At 42.6% G+C, this 23,209-nt stretch overlaps 1 protein-coding gene across 2 annotated transcripts in view; it reads left to right on the top strand.

The window, feature by feature from the left end:
- The first annotated feature begins 5,357 nt into the window (after positions 1-5,357).
- The window catches only part of DNAJB6 (DnaJ heat shock protein family (Hsp40) member B6), a 125,750-nt gene continuing 107,898 nt past the window's right edge, over positions 5,358-23,209 (top strand). For both annotated transcript variants that reach the window (XM_073629935.1, XM_073629936.1), the window contains exons 1-3: positions 5,358-5,482; positions 21,058-21,167; positions 22,707-22,772. In XM_073629935.1, the coding sequence (XP_073486036.1) occupies positions 5,418-5,482; positions 21,058-21,167; positions 22,707-22,772 (241 nt within the window). In that variant the 5' untranslated portion in view covers positions 5,358-5,417. The remainder of the gene's footprint in view (positions 5,483-21,057; positions 21,168-22,706; positions 22,773-23,209) is intronic.

Raw genomic sequence — 23,209 nt, 5'->3', positions numbered from 1 at the left:
CTATTTACACGGCGTCACATACAGAAATTGGTCTTTTATGTTTGTGGTTTTTTTTTTTTTTTTGTTTTTTAATTTTTTTTTTTTTTTAAATAAACTTATCTTGCCTCTACTGTGCAGTTCGTTTTTGCACAGAGTGGCCCCGATTCTCGTCTTCTGGGGTCCCCCGGCGGCTCCTCCCCACATCTGGAAACCACCTAGAAGAAGCGCTCTCCTTGGGGGTCCCCATGTGGGCGTGCTCCCTAGTCCAGCATTTGCGTCCATAAACACAGAATGCTGAACTCGGCCCCACCCCCCCCCCCCCGGCGCTCAAGTCATTGGATTTGATTGACAGCAGCGTAGCCATTGGCTCCCGCTGCTATCAGTCCATCCAATCAAGGGCCAAGACAACGGGCAGAGAGGGTGAGCGCGTCTCCACCGTAGGAATGAACGGGCTCGGGTAAGTAAAACGGGGGGGGGCGCGAGGGGCTGGTCAGTGACAAGTTTTTTCACCTTAATGCATAGGACGCATTAAGGTGAAAAAACACAAAGGTTTACAACCCCCTTTTTAAAGTGTTTTTTCCCAAAAAATTGCGTTTTGAATCACCGCTGCACAAATACTGTGTCATAAATTGCAACACCGACCATTTTATTCTACAGGGTCTCTGCTAAAAGAAAATGTTTGGGGGTTTGAAGTAATTTTCTAGCAAATGTAGGAGCAAAGCGTCAGAAATGGCCCAGATATGAAGTGGTTAACTCCTTCTGAACCTCCCACCGCATATATAGGGTAGCCCGGCGACTCAAAATCACGTACCTGTACGTGATTTTGTGCACATGGTGTAGGGGGCGCACGCCGCTGGCGTGCCACTCCCACTGTGATTGGACACAGCGGGAGCCAATCAGCGGGACCGGTGCCCACAACGCACCGATTGTTCAGTGGAGACGGAGCAGCGGTAAACAAGGCAAACCGCTGATCTGTCAGGGAGCAAAAGAGATATTGTGTTTCAGCTAACACAATACACGGATCTCTTTTCCTTCAGGGTATCCATCCCCCACACAGTTGGTAAGCACCTCCCAAGGACACACTTAACCTTTATACTGTGGTAGTGTTGTTTGTTTATTTTTTTTTATTATTTTTATTTATTTTTTATTTTTTTAGCACTGATCACTGGATTGGTGTCACTGGTCCCCAAAAAGTGTCACTTGGTGTCCAGTTTGTCCCAATGTGGCTGATCGCCACCATTACTAGTAAAATAAATTTTAATTGCAAAAAATCTATCCCAGATTTTGTAAACCCGATAACTTTTGCACAAACCAGTCAATATACGCTTATTGGAATTTTTTTTTTTTTTTTTTTTTTAAATCATAAATTTTATTAAACTTCAAGAAAGGGCAGAGCCCAAGCAGAACAGTAACAACATGTAAACAGATGAGGTCGCAGCCTCATGTCAACATCTTCCATCAGATGGTGATACAACCAAAAGCATTCCACTACATACGCTTACATTCTCATGTATGATCTTTTTATTATTATATCCTCCTTATATTCTATGAAAATCATGTGTTGATGTCAGCAAGGTACTAGGGCTGCCCATTCTTGTTTTCCAATTTTCTTTTAATAAAAAAGAAGAAACATTTATAAAAGGAAAAGAGTGAGTGTAATGCCAGAGTAGCTAGAGAGAGAAAGAATGTACAGGTTAAGAAAGGGGAAAGGAGAGAGAAGATGGGGAGATGGTAAAGAGCGGAAGAGAGAGAAAATCAGAGGGGGGGGGGGGGGGGGATTGAGAGGGGAGGGAGGATCAGGGAGTTTGGGGGGGGGGGGGGATTAGGCCCAGGTGAGGAGGCATGACATCTTCAGGCCCGTGGGGTTTTAATACTCATTTGGCAAGCAGTGCTGTTCCTTCATCGGATAGTATAAACAAGATCCAGAGCCTCCAAGCTTTGGAATGTTGTTCTTGTTTATTTTGAGCTGTCAGGACTAGGTCCTCCAACCTCCTGATCTCCTCCACTCTGCGTAGCCACATTCCAATAGTCGGTGGTGAGTTTTTCTTCCACATAAGTGGGATGCAGTGTTTAGCTGCATTCAGCAAGTGTCTTATTATGGACTTTTTGTAACTTCTTGCTGGTATTGCGGTAGCATGGAGCAGAATGAAAGCTGGGTCATCACTTATCGTGTGATCCGTAATATTTTGAATGATCATCCGGACTGTTGTCCAGTAATGTCGAAGCAGAGGGCAAGACCAGAAGATGTGGAGGAGTGTCCCCAAGCCTGTCTGACATCTCCAACATCTGTCTGTTGTAGTTGGGAAGCATGTGTGTAGCCTTTGAGGTGTATAGTACCATCTGGTCAGGATCTTGTAATTGAGTTCTTGTGTCTTTGTGCAGATAGACGATTTTAAGGAGAATCTGATAATCGTTTGAATTTGGGCGGTAGTAAACTTGCAGTGTAAGTCTGTTTCCCATTTCTGTATGAATGTCAGGTCAGGTTGTTCAAGTGGGGAATTGATTAATTCATAGGATTTAGAAAATACCCGGGGTAGTATTCCCTCGTCTGTACAATAAGTTTCAAAAGTCGTCAGGTCGCGGTTAAATTGTGCTGGGTTGGGGATCGAATGTAGATAATCATGTATGCGAATTGCTTTTCAGAATGGCAGTCGGAATTGTCCCCCAGGATCGGTCAGGTATAGAGGGCCAATGATTTGCAATCAAAAAATGTGATGCTCGATCCCTGTTGGGTGATGTACGTGTCTCGTATTCCGACCGTTCTAAACCGGGGGGGAAAGAAGGATTCCCCAATATCGGATACAAGGGGGAGTCTTTAGAGGAGAGGGCGTTGGTGAATAAAAGAGATGCGCCTATTCTAGGGGTCGTGCCTATTACCGGGTGCGACTTCAATACTGGCGGTAGCTGGTAAAAGCACCAAACCGCTCCCTTCAGTGGGACCACGGATTGGGCCTGCTCCAATTGTATCCACAGTTTGTTTTGACCGTGCTGGTTCCAATCTATAGTTCTACCTAGATGAGTTGCCCGGTAGTAGTTTCGCAGATCTGGGAGGGCCAATCCTCCAAAATGTTTGGGTAATGTTAAATAGCGCCTGCACAACCTAGATTTTGATTTCGCCCAAACAAATTTAACAAAAAGGGAATGCACTTGTTTAAGATATTGGGATGGAATCCTGACCGGCAGTACCTGAAACCTGTACCTTGATTTTTAGGTTGGATAGGTTCCCAAATACATCAAATTCCCTGAGGTGGTTTGGTAGGGATACCACTGGGTTGGTTAGGGAAAACAACAGGTCATCAACGTAGGCTGAGATCTTGTATTGGGTGCCTCCTACTGTCACGCCAGAGATATCTGGGTTAGATCGTACAGTGCATAAGAAGGGTTCCAAGACTAATGCAAACAGGAGGGGTGAAAGTGGGCATCCCTGTCTGGTGCCGTTTGATATAGGGAATGCATATGATAGTATGCCGTTAGCTTTGACTTGGGCAGTGGGGTTGGAGTATATGCTGAGGATCCACTGTAGCATCTTACGTCCCAGGCCGATCTGTTTGAGAACTGAGGACATGAAAACCCAATTGACCCGGTCAAACGCCTTCTCTGCGTCTGTACTAAGGAAGACACATGGGGTTTTAGTAGTCGAGACTACATGAATAAGGTTGAGTACCTTGGTGGTGTTGTCCCTCGCCTCTCGGGCAGGGAAAAACCCCACCTGGTCTAAGTGTACCAAGTTCGGTACATGTGGAGTCAATCTATTAGCCAACATTTTTGTAAATAGCTTAAGATCTATGTTCAACATAGACAGGTCTATAGCTTCCACATGCCGCCGTGTCCTTGCCTTCTTTCAGTATGAGGGAAATATGTGCTCTGAGTATCTCTGGGTAGAGGGGGAATTTTTTTTTTACTACAAATATGTAGTAGGATACATATTGGCCTAAACTGATGAAGATTTTTTTTTTTTTTTAATTGGGAATGTTTTACAGCAGAAAGTTAAAAAAAAACTTTTTTAAATTCGAAATTGCCGTTTTATGAAACCCGCAGAGGTGATCAAATACCACCAAAAGAAAGCTCTATTTGTGGGGAAAAAAAGAACATAAATTTTATTTGGGTACAATGTTGCACGACTACGCAATTGTCAGTTAAAGTAACGCAGTGCCGTATTGCAAAAAATGGCCTGGTCATAAAAGGGGTGAATTGGTTAAAGTTGGCTCTGTATACATGAAGCCTTGTGCTGCTTTTTCTGCCAGAGGTTCAGACGTTTATTTCAGCTGCCTGGTATGCATGGTCCCTTAAAAGGGGGATCAGAAGTACTGATATAAATTGTGTTCCACATTTGTGTAACGTTTTTGATTATCTGGCTGCATTAACAATTTTTCTCTTATTTTGCTCAAGATGTGCTTGCACTTTGAATAACACATGGCTAGTAGTGAACATTAAACCACGCTATCAGCCATATCTCCATGTTTGCTCAGCTGAATTTCCATTGAACTTGTTAGCATTCTAAGTATGCTTGTGTGCTCTCATAGATTAGAAGCGCTTAACATTTTAAATGCTGTCCCCTTATACCCCAAATATGGATCCCAGCACACACAGTAAAATGTAATATGCAGTGTTTTAAAACCCAATATTCTGCTGCATTCAATAAATTGAAATCCTGTTGAGCTGTTCGTTTTACTTATTCTTAGGATTTTGAAACAATAAGGGCTCATCAATCTCGCTTATAGAGGCACTTAACTTTTTATTTTTCTGCCTGTAAATGCACCTCTGTTACCTTATTGTGTCCATGTGCACACAGGCATATTAGAAGAGAAACGTGTACAGATTAAACCCCATCACCAGCGTGTTCAAGAGGGGAGCTTAGGAGAATAAAAAATTCTTCACTTCACTAAATGCTAGATCCGTTTTAGCACTTGAGGGTTCATTCATTCCAATGGGCAGAATAAATTGGGGGGGGGGGGGGGGGCAGGGAAAAAGTGTTCAGGTGAGCATTAGGCCTAAAGGTATTAGTAATTCTGTGGCATTGATCAGAGGCATGACTGTGTTTACACTTGTTGGCTTTGTCCGTGGTGTATTTGTATCCGTATAGATCTGTACTCATCACATGCAGCAGGTCAAAGCATGACCTAAAATACTGCAGCACTGCTGTTAGACTGCATTTCTAAAAATGTTTGCTTCCTACATTGAGGTTTATACACATCTAGATTATTTCTACTTTCTTGTCAGGTTGACACTTTAGCTTTTTTAAGCACCTCAATTCTTATGGACGTCTGCAGAAGAAAACCTTCATATAGCCTGTAACATGAGTCACTCCCCTGATTCAGTTTGTAGCAGATGACATGCTGTTCATATTTGACTGTCTTTACTTGCATTTTTTTTTATTTAGTTTTTTTACTTATAATTCAATTTGTACTTCATGCAGGTTTATACTTTCCTTTAACATCATGGTGGAGTATTATGAAATACTGGGGGTACTTAGAAATTCCTCACAAGATGACATTAAGAAAGCGTGAGTAGATATTTGTGTTGTCTGTCTTCTGCTGTTATAAAGAAGAAATTGTTGAATTCTGTATGTTAGGGTTGCACCAAATCACTTTTTTTTTTTTTTTTTTTTTTTTTTTTTTTTTTTTTTTTTAGACCGAGTACAAGTACCGATACTGTGTTTTTTGTTTTTGTTTTTTTTCCTTTTACAATTTTTAATTTTGGGCTTCTCCCCATTCATAAACTGAAGCAGAGTAAACACATGTTACAATGTTTTAGTTATGAATGGACAGAGTCAGTGATCACAGATTTACCGTCTCCTTCCTCTGCTCTCCATCCTGACAGATCTGGGACGGGGGACCGAAGGAGGACATGGGGGCCCGGGAAGAGGACCTGGAGGAAGACAGAGGACAGTCGGGGATGACGGTGCAGCGGTGGGGGCAGTTAAATGCGACGATCTCTCTGTATACCTTTTTCAATAAAGCACCTCACAGCCGCAATAGGGAGAGGAGGAGAAGCGGCTGTTAGAAAAGCTATACTGGTAGATCGGTGCTTTTAATTGCCCCGACCACTGCACCTATCACCTGTGAGATTGCTGCCCCCCCGCTGAGCTTACGCACACCTGGTCCGATACAACGGATATCGGATTAGGCATCGGAGCATTTGCACGAGTGCTGATACTCGTGCAAATGCTTGGTATTTGTACCAATACTAGTATCGGTGCATCCCTAGTGTGTGTATCTGAAAATTTTGCAGTATGGGGGTATTTCTGAAGAGTGTGAGGTGGTACAATTTGTTAAATCCCCTTGTTAACGTGTCACTAAACTCAAGGAGTTTGAAAAAACCCCTTTCTAATAATCTCCATGATTTTTGTGCCCTTTGTTTAGGGCTACAGTCTTTTTTTTTTTTTTTTTTCACTGACTGTCCTATTCACTTTAATGGGACGGCTGGTGATGTGGCAGTGACACAACAAGGTGAGGGACGTGGCGGCAACAGGTAAGCGTCCACTAACAGGCGCCGCCATGATGTATCTGAAATTAAATGTGCTCTTTAACCATTTCACGTCTATTTTTGGGGCAGAATGGCTCGCCTGCTCAAAACCCTGTATGGGTATAGGGTTCCTTTAAGAGCCACCAAAGGCCGTGCGATGGCCGGCGGTCGGGATCGCCGCCTGCCATGCGCGATTGTGTGCACGAGCGCCAGATCCCTGTGCTGTCAGAGGAGAGGAGACATGTAGTTTGTTCTTACTATGTAGGAACAGTGACATGTCTCCTCTCCTCAGCCCATACAGTTAGAACACACTGAGGGAACACACATTGCCCCCTAGTGTTAACCCCTTCCCCACCAGTGTCATTTACACAGTAATCAGTGCATTTTTCTAGCACTGATCGCTATATGAATGTCAGTGGTCTCAAAAATGTATCAAGTGTCCGATCTGTCTGTTGCAGTACTGCTAAAAGAGCAGATCACCGCCATTACTAGTAAAAATAATAAAAATGCCATAAATCTTTCCCATAGTTTTTGTAGACGCTATAACTTTTGCGCAAACCAATCAATATACGCTTATTGCGATATTTAAATAATAAAAAAAAAATGTAGACTATATATTGGCCTAAACATTTTTGGTGATATTTATTATAGCAAAATAAAAAAAATATATATTTTTTTAAATTGTCACTTTTTTGTGTATAATGCAAAGAGTAAAAACCGCAGAGGTGATCAAATAGCACCAAAAGAAGCTATTTGTGGGAAAAAAAGGACGCAAATTTAGTTTGGGTACAGCATTGCATGTACATGGTACGTCGGTGCCATTAGGGGGTGTGTCCGCGCCACCCACTCGCTGATGTGAATGCCCGGTGGTCTCGATCACTGCCGGGCTCCCACAGAGAACCGGGATCTGTGTGTGTAAACAGTTTCTGGTTCTCTGAGGGGAAAAGTGACAGATCGTCTGTTCATACAGAGTATAAAGAAGGAAAGGATGGCCTTGGGACTTTGAGTGAGGTGGGAGAGATTCGGAACACTTTCACAATCAGTGCAAAAAATGTTTATTATTCACAGAATGCTCAATACAGAAATGGGATCAGCAATAAGTGTGCGTTACCCGGCATAGTGGCCTAGTATTAAAGCATAAGTAAAAAACAAATACAGTTCGTTACACTTGATTTGTACATCCATAAAAAGTATTATACAAAGTATACATATATCATTTGAATTAGTAAAATACATATAACACATGCATGGATAGCAGTAGTATGTGACCATGTGGTGACCAACTTTAAATACCCAGCAAAGTGGGCATGCATGTGGCATCGGTATTGCCCTACGCGTTTCGCGAGTCTCCTCTCGCTCATCAGGGGCTGATGCATAATTTGTATGTCTAGAACAAAAAATATTAACGACCCCGTACTTACCACTTGACTGGGTTGGGTCACCAAAAGACCGGGTCTCAGGATGGCGGCAATGAGCAATGCCGGCACGGGGGCTGAGGGGGAGTGGCAACCAACAAACGCCGCAGGACAGACCAGGGAGCACAGCAAGGACCGCAGGGGCTAATGTGGTAGGTGGTATGGAGGTGTCCATGAACATATCTAGAAAAAATGTATATATAAGGATACATGAGTCTCAACAAGTGTACCCAAAGTAGACTAAGCATCAGAGGGTCAACTCTAACCCTCAGGAATAACTAAGAGGGGTTAAGAAGTAAGTATATATGTATAGGGTAACATAAATTCTTAATATGAATTTGATAAAGAATAAAAATAAATAAATGGACCGTCATAATGGCAAATAATTAAAGGCAAGGGCTGGAGGGAAGTGCATACATACAGATAAATATGAGATATAAAAGTATAAATAAATCTAGATTGTGTAGGGGTGAATGTGTGTACCAACAAAACTGTTAAGTTAAATTAAAATAGATAATATTGTGTGTGGTGAGAGGGTATCACATACACAATCAGATTATATTGGGTGAAAAGAAAGGGGGGGGGGGAATATGAAGGAATAATACCTGAGTGGATGTGAAAAGTCCCAGGTATAGATGGTGCTCTCACAGACCACCATCATACTTCTATTACTCTTAATATTTTTTGTTCTAGACATACAAATTATGCATCAGCCCCTGATGAGCGAGAGGAGACTCGCGAAACGCGTAGGGCAATACCGATGCCACATGCATGCCCACTTTGCTGGGTATTTGAAGTTGGTCACCACATGGTCACATACTACTGCTATCCATGCATGTGTTATATGTATTTTACTAATTCAAATGATATATGTATACTTTGTATAATACTTTTTATGGATGTACAAATCAAGTGTAACGAACTGTATTTGTTTTTTACTTATGCTTTAATACTAGGCCACTATGCCGGGTAACGCACACTTATTGCTGATCCCATTTCTGTATTGAGCATTCTGTGAATAATAAACATTTTTTGCACTGATTGTGAAAGTGTTCCGAATCTCTCCCACCTCACTCAAAGTCCCAAGGCCATCCTTTCCTTCTTTTTGCTGTATTTAGGGATGGAGGTGGCAGAGTGGTTTCTTCAGACCACAACTCTCCTTTGTCTGTTCATACAGAGTATGAACAACGATCTATCTCTTCCCCTACACATTCCACTCCCCCCTTCAGTTAGAACACTGCCCCCTAGTGTTAACCCCTTCACTGCCCGTGACATTTTTACAGTAATCAATGCATTTTTAATCGCACTGATTGCTGTATTAATGCCAGTGGTCCCAAAAATGTGTCAAAATTGTCCGACGTGTCCGCCATAATGTCACAGTCATGATAAAAATTGCTGATTGCCGCCATTACTAGTATAAAAAAAAAAAAAAAAGATTAACAAAAATGCCATAAAACTCCTATTTTGTAGACGCTATAGCTTTTGCGCGTTCTTTTTAACCAAAAATATTTAGAAGAATACGTATCAGCCTAAACTGAGGAAGAAAAGTGTTTTTTTTTTTTATAAATTTTTTGGGGATATTTATTATAGTAAAAATTATGCGCTTTTTTTTTTTTTTTTTTTTTTTTTTTCAAAATTGTTGCTTTTTTCTGTTTTTAGTGCAAAAAATAAAAACCGCAGAGGTGATCAAATGCCACCAAATGAAAGCTCTATTTGTGGGGGAAAAAAGGACGTCTATTTTGTTTAGGACCGCGCAATTGTCACTTAAAGCGACGCAGTGCCGAATCGCAAAAAGTGCTCTGGTCTTTGGCCAGCCGAATGGTCTGGGGCTGAAGTGATTAAAGATTCTATCTCAGCTTGAATTCATTGAGTTTACCAAAAATGTAAATATTGCAGAATATACAGCCTCATGCTACATAACTAAGCTCCATTTCATGCTGAATAAACTAAATTATTAATGCATCTTAAATAGAAAACTGTCGTTTTTACTCCAAAAGCACTTTGATAAAATACATTTTGATAAAAATAGAAAAATCTTAATTTTTTTTTTTTTTTTTTTAAATCATTTGTTTTTTATTCACCATGCCTGCTGGTCATCCATAGCTCATTGGTGGTGGCCATCATCTGTGGGCTCCTAGAGCCTCTTGCACCAATGCCATCACACTGCATATGATCCTATATTTTTTTTTTTTTTTTTTTTTTTTTTTCTCTTTAGGTAGGCTTGCTGTAGACTAGAGTAAAGCCCTTAGCTTACTACAGCCTTGATTTAAGGGGGCTAAACCAGAGTTGGTTACACATCCTGACACATCCCTCAGCTTTTTCAGGCTCTGCAAAGTAGATTGGAGTTGTTAGTCAAGGATCTGATCTGCCTGAAGGTGGCGTTGGAAGGGTTAGATCTTGACTGACAGCTCCACTCTGAGGTGCACAGCCTAGATGAGGGCCTGAAATAGCTGAGGTGATGTCACAAGACATGTGACCTACTCAGGCTTAGTCCTGCCCCCAGCCCGGGCCACGCTGAAGAAAACGTGACACACTTTACACAAAAAATAAAGGTATTTATCGCTAAATTATTAAAGCTGTTCACATGTGATTCAGTGCTTGCTGGTGTGCCCCACCATTTAGGGGTTAGAATCTCCATATAATGGAACTAGAGTCAGAAAAATAAGTCTTTAAAAGTCACTTCAGGCTGGTCACTTTTGCAAGCATAGCTATATGAAATATTAAAAACAAGTGCCTACTGCTTAAAACCCTACTCTGCACGTTTAGTTCCTCTCCAGTTTCAGCACTGTACACAAAATCTGAGCCACTAGAAGCCAATCCGCTAACTGCTTTAAGATTTACTGCTGCTGAGGGGAAAATAAAGCAGCAAGAATTACATTTTTCTAACTAAGACTAGTGAGAGAGAAAAGCATTAAGCCTCATGTGTGAAAGATTTTTTTTTTTCTGCCTCTAAACGTCCCTGAATGTTGGCTTTTGTGTCCATTCACACATACAGTGAATCTGGAAAGTATTCACAGCGCTTCACTTTTTCCACGTTTTCTTATTTTATTCCAAAATAGATTAAATTCATTATTTTCCACAAAATTCTATATAATGGCATTGCAAAAGAAGTTTGATATCTTTGCAAATTTAACAAAAATTAAAAGAAAAAAATCACGTACAAAAAAATCGCATATACAGAAGTATTCACAGCCTTTGCCATGATGCTCAAAATTGAGATCAGGGCATCCTGTTTCCACTAATCCATGTTTCTACAACTTGATTGGAGTCCACCTGTGGTAAATTCATCTGACTGGACATGATTTGGAAAGGCACACACCTGTCTATATAAGGTCTCGGTAAACAGTGCATGTCAGAGCACAAACCAAGCCATGAAGTCCAAGAAATTATCTGTAGACCTCAGACAAGATTGTATCGAGGCACAGATCAGTGGAAGGGTGCAGAAAAATGTCTGCAGCATTGAAGGTCCCAATGAGCACAATGGACTCCATCCGTGAATAGAAGACGTTTGGAACCAGGACTTTTCGTAGAGTGGGCTGCCTGGCAAGGCTGACTGATCAAGGGAGAAGGACCTTAGGGAAGTGGCCAAGAACCTGATGGGCACTGACAGAGCTCCAGCTTTTCTCTGTGGAGAGAGGAGAACCTTCCGAAAGAACAACCATCTCTGCAGCACTCCACTAATCAGGCCTGTTCAGTAGAGTGGCCAGACAGAAGCCACTCCTCAGTAAAAGGCACACGACAGCCCGCCTGGATTTTGTCAAAAGGCATCTGAAGACCATGAGAAACAAAATTCTCGATTGCAATAGTATCTTGGCAATTTTTGTCTTTTGCCTATCTTAGCTAGCTGGAAATGGTTATTGTTAACCTCGTTACTATCCATCTAATACCTTCCCCTTCCCCTCCTTTCTAACATTACTGTTTATAGGCATACACTACGTTGTTTTTAGAGGTGAATCTAAACCTACCCATCTCTTGCATGTGTATATCCTTTATAGATAACCAGACCATACGTTGTATATGTTGGTAGGCTTATCTAACACTTTGTGTTCTCGTACTTCTTGTACACACTGTACCATTTTGTACTATGTTTTGTACTTTGGGAAATCTCTTTAATAAAAAAAACAATTGAAGAAAAAAAAATTATCCGGTCTTATGAAATAAAGATTGAATTCTTTGGCCTGAATAGCAAGCGTCATGTCTGGAGGAAACCAGGCCCTGCTCATCACCTTGCCAATACCATCCCTACAGTGCAGTATGGAGGTGGCAGCATCATGCTGTGGGGATGTTTTTTAGTGGCAGGAACTGGGAGACTAGTCAGAATAGAGGGAAAGATGAATGCGGCAATGTACAGAGACACCCTACCCTTGATGAAAACCTTCTCCAGAGCGCTCTGGGGCGAAGGTCATCTTCCAAACTTTCTTTCCATAACAAAAGAGAGGCTATGTGGGACATCTCTGTGAATGTCCTTGTGTGGCCAAGACTTGAACCCGATTGGGCAGATTTGGAAACGGCTGTGCACCGGCGCTCCCCATCCATGCTGATGGAGCTTGAGAGGTCTTGCAAAGAAGAATGGGAGAAACTGCCCAAAAATAGGTGTGCCAAGCTTGTAGCATCATACTCAAGAAGACTTGAGGCTGTAGTTGGTGCCAAAGATGCTTTACCAAAGTATTGAGCAAAGGGTCTGAATACTTATATAAATGTTATTTATTTATTTTTCCCCGTTTGTTTGAAATCTTTGCAAATTTATTTAAAACAAACTTCTCTTATCGAACATCACGGGACACAGAACCGTAGTCGTTACTATGTGGGTTATAGGCCACCTTCAGGTGATGGACACTGGCACGCCCTAAGACAAAAAGTGCACTCCCTATATAACGCCTCCCACTACTGGGAGTACCTCCAGTTTTTTCGCTAGTGTCTAAGGTGTTGGTCACGAGTAAAGAGGTGCTGTGCTCCTCTGGAGCAATCCTTGCTGGGGCCAGCCATGCAGCCGGATCCATTCAAAGTGTCTTTTTGACCGAATTGGATGGTACCCGGGCCTCGTATCCGAAGAAACGAGGTCTTGCCTGTAAAGCTTCTCTTTAGAGGGTTGGACCCCGGGATCCAATACTTTTTGGTATTAAGGCCATAAAGTTTTTACTGGCAGTGGTGCTATTGCAGGTCCAGGATTGTGGGTTTCCTCGAGGATCCCCAGCTCCTGAAGGTTTAACGGCACCCACCGTGAATGGTGAAGATTAGGTCTGTTGGTTTACCACAGAAAACCCTGCAGTAGGAAAGGTAAGTGGAGTCTTCTAAAAGATTTTTAAATTTTTCTTACTAAATTTAAAAGACATTTCATAAGTGTTGTCACCACTGGGGGCTATGTGTCACCACTGGGGGCTGTATTGAGCACTTACCGTCTCATGCTTCTCAGAAAGCCCACGTTGTGTCTAGGAAGCAGCAGTTCTTCCTCCAGCCAAGCAGCAGACCTCCAGTAAGTTCCCTCTCCCCACCAGACGCACCCCTATGCCGTTTTTTCTTCCCCTCTGCTCAAGGAAAGAGCGCCACAAGTTTTTTAAAAAAATGTAGCGAGCGGCAGACCGCCTAGCGGCTTCCAGACACCCCCCCCCCTCTCCATTCCTCCTTCCTCCCTGTGGATTCCATAGGATCAGGAGCTCGCGCGGGAAAGGGCTCTTTTTTTTTTTTTTTAAAAAGGGGGAAGGGGCTTAGCGTGGCGCTGGCGTCCTCCAATGTCCAGCACGGGAAGGTATGTTTTTAAAAGGCACCATTTGTGCTGTTACATGCTGCAGAAGGGACACGAGCAAAGGTTGGCATATAAGAGGTTTGGTGACACAGGCATTCCTTTTGACACATTTACTACTGCATCAGGCTGAGCATTAATAGCAGCGACAGGGCTGGACTATTGCTCAAGCAGTAGATGCATTCCTTCTGGTGGTACCTCTGCTTTGTGCATCGGGCTATGGTCGGAAGGGGGGTGAAAAACAGCTCAAAAAAGGGCTCTAAAAGGACTACTACAGTCACATGGAAGCCTAGAACCATCACAAAAAAGATGACATCCTCCCCTGAGAGTAATATGGCTGGTCAGAATGAGCCATCAGGAGGGGCAAGTGTTGCAGCTGCTCCTAACACTGCAGTCCCTATGTATATTACTAAGGAGGTTTTTTCCTTCAACCATTTTAAGCTTGGAGCCAAAAATTGATGCTTTAATTGCATCCCAAAGTGGGACTAAGCGCAGCAGGTTCCCGTCCATTGCTCAGGACCCTCTTGCTGAGTAACAAGGAGCAAGAGATAATGAATTCCTTTTAAAGGACCAGGAAGAAGCTGAAGTCTCCTGTTCTGAAGAACCTGAAACGGAAGTGTCAGGTTCGCAGGAAAGATTGTTGGTACAGTCTCACACTGAATTGGTCTGCTCCACATTGTTAATGCCAATAACGCAGTCGATGAGCCCACTTCTGTTTTGGGCTCACTAAAGCATCCCCAATCTGTTCATTCTTTTCCTATCCATTCATGGCTAAGGAAGCTAATGTATTCTGAGTGGGAGCCCCCATATGAAAACTTTTTCGGAGGAAAAAACTGTTTAATACTTTATCCTATGGAGGAAGCGTTTTATAAGAAATGGGGAATTCCGGCAATTAATGCTGCTATATCATCTGCAAATAAAAATCTGACTTGTCCAGTAGACAATGTTCATATGCTAAAGTATCCAACAGATAAAAAGTTGGAGTTCCTTTTTAAAAACTATATTGCACTGGCAGGTTAGTCGTTCAACCTGCACTGGCAGCGATTGGAGTATCTCAGTCCTTAAAGGACCAGTTTATAGAGGTGCTCAGTTATTCCTGATCAGCAGGCCCAGGAGTTGGCCGAGGATATCAGAAGCGCTGTGTTGCACAGTAGACGCTATGAAAGATTCTAGTCTCCAGGCCTCACGGCTCATGCTAGGGCTGGTACATGTGCGTAGAATTCTTTGGTTGAAAAATTGGTCAGCTGAAGCGCCATGCAAAAAGCTCTTGGCCAGTTTCCCTTTTCATGGTGAACGGTTGTTTGGAGACGATCTGGATAAGTATATCCAAAGAATTTCTAACGGGAAAAGTTCCCTTTTACTGGTTAAAAAGAAGTTTAAGCATTTTTCTTTTAAACATGCTTCTTCTCCAGTGATAGGGGCATCAGCCTCCAGGCAGTTTCGATGGCCTCCATTGTCACGTTCAAGAAGTAAACCTCAGGTTCAGTCCCAGGGCCAAAAATGGACCTGGGGGAGGAAACCCACAAAACAGAATACTAAAGCCTCCTTATGAAGGTGCGCCCCCGCTCTCTCGAGTGGGGGGGATGGCTTCTACAGTTTTCAAAGATCTGTCAGGAACAATGTCAAGACAGATGGGTGGCTTCCTCAATTTCTCTAGGATACAAACTAGAGTTTCCACCACCTCGTTTTCTCAGATCAAACATTCCCAGAAATCCAGTGAAAAAATTCTTTCTAGCCTTGGATCATCTCTTGTCTCAAAGAGTAGTATCGGTGGTCCCACTGAAAGAGCAAGGTTTGGGGTTTTATTCAAACCTGTTCATGGTTCCAAAACCAAGCGGGAATGTCGGACCCATTTTTAGATCTCAAAGATCTAAACCGGTTTTTGAATATCCATTCTTTTCGCATGGAGTCAATCCGATCAGTAGTCTCCATCCTACAAGGGGGATAATTTCTGGCGTCAGTCAACATAAAGGATGCTTCTCTCCATGTGCAGATTTTCCCCTCACCAGAAATGTCTACGCTTCAAGGTAGAAAATCTTCATTTCCAGTTTGTAGCTCTGCCTTTCGGTCTAGCTACTGCACCTCGAGTATTTACAAAGGTCCTGGCTCCTCCTTTAGCCAGGCTAAGGGCTCAAGGTATAACAATACTAGCCTACTTAGATGATCTACTCTTGATAGATCAATCGGTAGGCCGCCTAAACCAAACTCTGGTCACCGCAGTCAGCTACCTGGAATACTTAGGTTGGATTCTCAACCTAGAGAAATCCTCCTTAAAACCATCAAGGAGGTTGCTGTACTTGGGGCTGATCATAGATACAGCTCAGAAGAAGGTGTTCTTGCCCCAGGAAATGATCAGTTCCTTAAAGGAACTGATTCAGTTGGTCAAGACAAAGAAGAATCCTTCTATTCGACTTTGCATGAATTTGCTAGGAAAGATGGTGGCTTCTTTCAAGGCCGTTCCTTATGCGCAATTTCATTCAAGGCTGCTGCAAAACAATATCCTGTCAACTTGGAACAAGAAGGTCCAAGCTCTGGACTTCCCAATGCGTTTATTCTCCAATGTGCGTCAGAACCTCAATTGGTGGTTGGTATCTAAAAATCTTCAAAAAGAAAAATCCTTTCTACCGGTTACCTGGAAGGTGGTAACATGCCAGCCTTCTGGGCTGGGGAGCAGTCCTGGAAGAAGCGTCTGTCCAAGGGAAATGGTCCAAATCAGAGATGACCTTGCCCATCAATATTCTAGAGTTTCGTGCAGTGCGCCTGGCCCTGGAGGCCTTGACGTCCAGACTACAGAATTGTCCTGTCAGAATCCAATCCGACAATGCCACAGCGGTGGCATATATCAATCACCAAGGGGGCACGAGGAGTCGTGTGGCCCAGAAAGAGGTGAATCATTCTTTCTTGGGTAGAAAACATTCCTTGCCTATCGGCAATCTTCATTCCAGGGATAGAGAACTGTCAGGCAGACTAAAGTCGCCAACAAATGTTCCTGGGAGAATGGTCCCTTCATCCCGACATATTTCTGTCAATATGTCAGAAATGAGGAGTTCTGGACATGGATCTGTTTGCGTCTAGGTTCAGTAACAAGATCGAAGACTTTGCGTCAAGGACAAGGGATCCGATGGCATATGGAACAGATGCCTTGGTCTTTCTGTGGGATCAGTTTTCACTGATCTATGCATTCCCTCCTGTTCTGCTGCTTCAGTGTCTTCTTCACAGGATCAAGCAAGAAGGGAAGGAGGTGATTCTGGTGGCTCAGGAGATCTTGGTTTGTCGAGATCATAAAGATGGCGGTAGGGGACCCTTGGACCCTACCACTGTGGCCAGACCTTCTCTCGCAAGGTCTGGTATTCCATCCTACCTTACAAACGCTAAATTTAACGGTTTGGTGATAGAGACCCACATTCTAAAAGGCCGTGGGCTGCCAGCTTCAGTAGTTTCTACTTTGGTTAATGCTAGCAAGCCGGCCTCCAGAGTCATATACTATAGCGTCTGGAAGGCATATGTCTCCTGGTGTGAATCCAGGGGTTGGCACCCCATAAAGTATGTCATAGGATCCTTGAATTCCTACAGATGGGATTAGAAATGAAGCTGGAATTGAGTACTATCAGGGGCCAGGTGTCAGCCTTACCGGTATTGTTTCAACGACCACTTGCTTCACACTCTGGTTCATAACTTTATTCAGGGGGTAACGCGGATTAATCCCCCAGTTAAATCACCCCTAAACCCTTGGGACTTAAATTTAGTCCTGTCGGCTTTACAAAAACAGCCTTTTGAGCCAATTTGAGATATTCCTATGGTCCTCTTGATGAGGAAAATAATTTTCTTGCCATATCTTCTGCAAGAAGAGTATCAGAGTTGGCTGCTTTTTCTTGTAAAGAGCCATATTTGATTATTCATAAGGATATGGTTGTATTGCGGCTTCTTCTTAACCGCTTCAATACCGGGCCTATTCTGGCACTTCTCTACTTCATGTAAAAATCATCATTTTTTTGCTAGAAAATTACTCAGAACCCCCAAACATTATATATGTTTTTTTTAGCAGACAACCTAGGGAATAAAATGGCGGTCATTGCAACTTTTTATCTCACACGGTATTTGCGCAATAATTTTTCAAACACCTTTTTTTTGGAAAAAAAACAGTTTCATGAATTAAAAAATAACAAAACAGTAAAGTTAGCCCAATTTTTTTGTATAATGTGAAAGACGATGTTACGTCGAGTAAATAGATACCTAACATGTCACGCTTTAAAATTGCGCACAATCATGGAATGGCGCCAAACTTCATTACTTAAAAATCTCCATAGGCGACGCTTTAAAATTTTTTACAGGTTACCAGTTTAGAGTTACAGAGGAAGTCTAGTGCTAGAATTGTTGCACACGCCCTAACGCACGCGGCGATACCTCACGTGTGGTTTGAGCGGCGTTTACATATGTAGGCGGGACTTGCGGGTGCGTTCGCTTCTGAGCGCGAGCTACCGGGGACAGGGGCGTTTTCATTTTTTTGATTACTTTTATTCCTATTACAAGGAATGTAAACATCCCTTGTAATAGGAATCTATGTGGCAGGTCCTCTATATGGAGAGATGTGGGGTCAATAAGACCCCACATCTCTCCTCTAGGCTGGAAAGCATGAGATCGGAAAAAAAAAATTCATCGATCTCATGCTGACAGCCGGCTTCGGTTATTTCCGGGTACCCGGGCGTGACGTCATAACGACGCGCCCGGGCCTCCCATGGTCATAGAGATGACTGGTGACCATCTGTTCACCAGTCATCTCTATCGTCAACATCCGGCGCCGGCCGATTCATTCTCCGGGCCCCCCGATGGCACGGGAGAGCCCGGAGAAGCACCGGATGTCGGCGGGAGGGGGGCGTCCCCTCCCGTCGCCTATAAGAACGATCAAGCGGCGGCACTGCCACTATGATCGTTCTTATCGTGCACAGAATCGGCAGCTGAAAAGAATATCTGATGCATCTAGCTGCAGGCATCATTCAGATATCACCCCACAAGGTAGAGGACGTCATTTTACTATAGGCGGGTATTGAAGTGGTTAATTTCCTACTGAAGGTAGTGTCAGGTTTTCAATTTAAATGAGGATATTCCGCCTTTATTTTTTACAGAACCTCGTTCTGTGGAAGAAAAGTCACTACATTCTCTTGATGTGGTGAGAGCGGTCAAGGTCTATTTGAAAATGACCGCTCAGATTTGCAAAACAGATGTTTTTGTATTGCCAGGCGGTCCTAAAAGAGGACAGGCAGCATCTAAATCTACTATGTCTAAATGGATTCATCAAGTGATTGTTCAAGCTTATGGTTTAAAAGGGAAAATTCCTCCTTTTCATATTAAAGCGCAGTTAGTGCTTCTTGGGCAGTGCATCACCAAGCCTCCATGGCTCAGATCTGTAAGGCCGCAACTTGGTCTTCAGTCCATACATTTACCAGATTCTATCAAGTAGATGTAAAAGGTCATGAGGATATCGCCTTTGGGCATAGTGTACTGCAGGCTGCAGTATAAGTCCTCTAGTCTCTTGGTGCACTACTTTTGTTGTGTCTCCCTCCCCTCAGGTGGCATTGCTATGGGACATCCCACATAGTAACTACTATGGCTCTGTGTCCTGTGATGTACGATAAGAAAATAGGATTTTTATAACCGCTTACCTATAAAAAATCATTTTCTTTGAAGTACATCATGGGACACAGAGGTCCCTCCCTTTTTGGTGTGCACGTGTATTGCTTTGCTACAAAACTGAGGTACTCCCAGTAGTGAGAGGGGTTATATAGGGAGTGCACTTTGTCTTAGGGCGTGCCAGTGTCCATCACCTGAAGGTGGCCTATAACCCACATAGTAACTACTATGGCTCTGTGTCCCGTGATGTGCTTAAAAGAAAAGGATTTTACAGGTAAGCTGTTCTACAAATCCTATTTTCACGTTGTCATTATGGGGTATTTGTTGAATTTATATATAATGAATTGAATCTAATTTGAAATAAGTCTGCAACATAACAAAAGTTGGAAAAAGTGAAGCGCTGTGAATACTTTTTGGATGCACTGTAGGCATTTGGAGAAGATTAGAGGCAGGGACATAAAAAAAAGAAAAAAAAAAAAGCCAGTGCGTCCTGGAGCAGAAAAGTTTTGGCAGAAAAAACGATTGATGCGCAAAAGTGCATGTTAAGGCCTCAAGTGCTTTTTAGCATTTGAGCGTTTAATTCATTTTAATGACCAAAATTATTCTGGCCAGTGTAATGCATTAATGCCCAAGTGCTTGATGCACCTGATCATGTTACTCATCTCCAAGCATCCCAGTGTTTTTCTTCTGCCAAAACGCTGCTGCCAGGGGGAAGAGGAGTCTAGGAGAGTTGAGCTCGAATTTCGGCCAGTTCAACAGGGACCAGCTGAGATTCGATCCATGCATTGGCATGCTGGTTGTACCCAAGTTAATCTATCCGACTAGCCTGTCACATTTTTGCATGCAATTACTGCTGGCAAATATAGCCAGAAGCAGTTGTGTTCTGCTGACTGGGAAGGCTCTCTGCGACCCTGTAGGCTGCGTTTGGGGGAATCAAGTACTTTTCTTACCTACAACCAATAGAAATTCACATAGTCTATGGCCTGCCTTACAAGGATAGTGATCTCTTTTCTCCCTCGTGGGCAGCCTGTGAACTTCAGCACTATAAAGCTTCTGTCAGCCTTCCTCTCTGAGCCAAGACATCCAATCAAGGCTGAAAATGTACCGATTTTAATTGCAGATAGTGACACATAGTTTTTGAGACCAAGTAGAGGGAGTTTCCAATAAGGAAGTGAGGGCTCTGAGCTAACAGAATGGCAACCTCCAGCAAGAAGAAATGGGAACAATGCTGGTGGCAATTTACAGCACACACTAATTTTGGTAGCATAATTATTTAATGTGAAATGTATGTTCTCTAGTTAAGGAACATTAATTCAAACTGTCATGGGTAAAGTATCCCTTTTAGGCTGGCTTCACATGGAGGAAGTTTCTAGGTGTCTTAGTGCTCGAAACGGCCTCTAACGCCTGAAAACCGCCTCCCATTCATTCCAGTGTGACTTTTCACACTGGGGCGGTGCGCTTGTGGGATGTTAGGAAAAGTCCTGCAAGCAGCATCTTTGGGGTGGTTTGGGAGGCCTGTATACAACCCTCCCAAACAGCCCTGCCCATTGCTTGCTTCGGAAGCGCAGCAACATGGGCACTTTTAACCATTTTGGCCGATAGTAGGGGTTTAGCACTAACGGCCTGGCGCTGCAGTGTGAAAATAGCCTAAATGTTTTGAATCCGTGTCTGGTATGTATGCATCTGCAATGTTCATTCAAAAAGATATTTCATATATTTTTAATTGCCAGATCCAGTGTATAAAAGATTCAATACAGATTCGCATATGGATGTTTCTTGATGTACAAATCTTCATGAAAATTTTTTTTTTTTCCCCTATACATATTATAGCTACCGAAAATTAGCCCTTAAGTGGCATCCAGATAAAAATCCTGAGAATAAGGATGAAGCAGAAAGGAGATTTAAAGAAGTTGCTGAGGCTTATGAAGTGTTATCAGATCGTAAGTAATATATAAATAGGGTGTTTTTCCCACCATGCGTTCTTCCTGTCGTCATTACACTGTTTTCATAGAGATCAGTAAACGATTCAGCATTTAGGGAAATATTAAGTGGTGTAGGACAGGACATGTTTAGCTTTACAGAATGTGCCTTTTTGTAAGCCTTCTATGTTTTCCTATTCTCGTCATTTAACCAATAAACACTTATATCACATAAATTGAAAAATGTAAATTTTTTTTAACTGGAAAATTTCTCAGAATGCCGAAACCATAATAAAATGGTGGGTGTTGCAATTTTTGCAGCAGTTTTTCAGGAGCAGATATTTGGGGGGGGGGGGGGGGGAGTACGCTTTAATGAATTTTAGTACTCAAACACAATATAATACCAATTAATTTTTTTTTGGTAAAATAAAAAGGATTGAATGCTGTTTAGGATGTATACCATCCCACTGTGAAGGAAGTTACATAATTTGCTGAGTCTAAAAGACTACAGAGTCTTATAGACTATCAGCAGGATATAGAGTGTCGCATGGTACAAAGCCATAATTAAACCCAGAATATCAGGGGATCTGCAGACAATTGAACAGCATGGTACATGGGCATGATCTATGCTGGGATTGATCATTCAATGCAGTTAAAGTGAAAATTAAGTTGGAATTCGGCTTTGAAGTATAACTGCAGCTTTGATACATCTACACTTATACTGTAGGGGCATGTACACTTTAAAGACTGTGGATGCCTGCAGTAGAAGTTATGGTTCCTAAATGCCTGTATAGTGTTTGTGAAAATATTTCTCAAGGATCTGATGTTGATATGATTCTACATGAATGGGTAACCAATGTTGTTTGTTGACTGCGTTTCTTGGCTTGATGAACACAGGGAGGGTTAGGCCCCTTTCACACTGGGGCGGTTTGCAGGTGTTATTGCGCTAAAAATAGCGCCTGCAAACCGCCCCTAAACAGCTTCCGCTGTTTGTTCAGTCTGAAAGCCCGAGGGCTTTCACGCTAAAGCGATGCGCTGGCAGGACGGTAAAAGTCCTGCGAGCCGCATCTTTGGAGCGGTGAAGGAGCGGTGTATTCACCGCCCCTAAACCGCTCCTGCCCATTGAAATCAATGGGACAGCGCAGCTATACCACGGTAATACCGCGGCAATAGCCGCGCTGTACGAGGGGTTTTAACCCTTTTTCGGCCGCCAGCGGGGGGTTAAAACTGCCCCGCTAGCGGCCGAATACCGCGGTAAAACAGCGCTAAAAATAGCGCTGTTTTACCACCGACGCCCCCTACCGCCCCAGTGTGAAAGGGGCCTTATTATAAAGAGCTCTGACAGTGTTGGTGCTTAATACCTGTATGAAATGGGCTTCTTTTTGTTGATCTCTGGGAGCTTTCTTAGGCAGTCACACATTGGACTGCTTCTTACCTATTCTCCCTTTGCTAAGAGGGAAGATGAAAGCATTATTTTTTATTTAAATTTTTTTTTTCCATGTAAGTTCATTGTTTAAGGGGAAAAAAACACCTGCATGATTTTTATTTATTTTTTTTTAGCCAAAAAGAGAGACATCTATGATAGATATGGAAAAGATGGGTTAACAGGAGGAGGAGGTGGTAGTGGTAAGTTCTAATTTTAGTTATTTTTTTTCTATTTGACTCTTCATTGTGACATGCTTGTTTTGTTGACTGATGGCTTATGTAATATGCAGTTGTGCTCATAAGTTTACATACCCTGGCGGAATTTATCATTTCTTTGCCATTTCTCTGAGAATATGAATAACACAAACATTTTTCACTCATAGTTAGTGTTTGGCTGTGGCCATTTATTATCAATCAACTGCGTCTAGTCTTTTTTTAAATCATAATGATAAACTACCAAAATGACCCTGAACAAAAGTTTACATACCCTGGTGATTTTGCCCTGATAACATGCACACAAGTTGACACAAAGGGCTTTGAATGACTAATAAAGGTAACCATCCTCACCTGTGATCTGTTTGCTTGTAATTGTGTGTATGAAAAAGGTCAATGAGTTTCTGGACTCCTGACAGACCCTT

The sequence above is a fragment of the Aquarana catesbeiana genome, linkage group LG05 (assembly GCF_042186555.1).
Source record: "Aquarana catesbeiana isolate 2022-GZ linkage group LG05, ASM4218655v1, whole genome shotgun sequence".
Lineage (NCBI taxonomy): Eukaryota > Metazoa > Chordata > Amphibia > Anura > Ranidae > Aquarana > Aquarana catesbeiana.
Note: the sequence above shows the minus strand (reverse complement) of the source record. Positions and strands in the feature narration are given on the sequence as shown.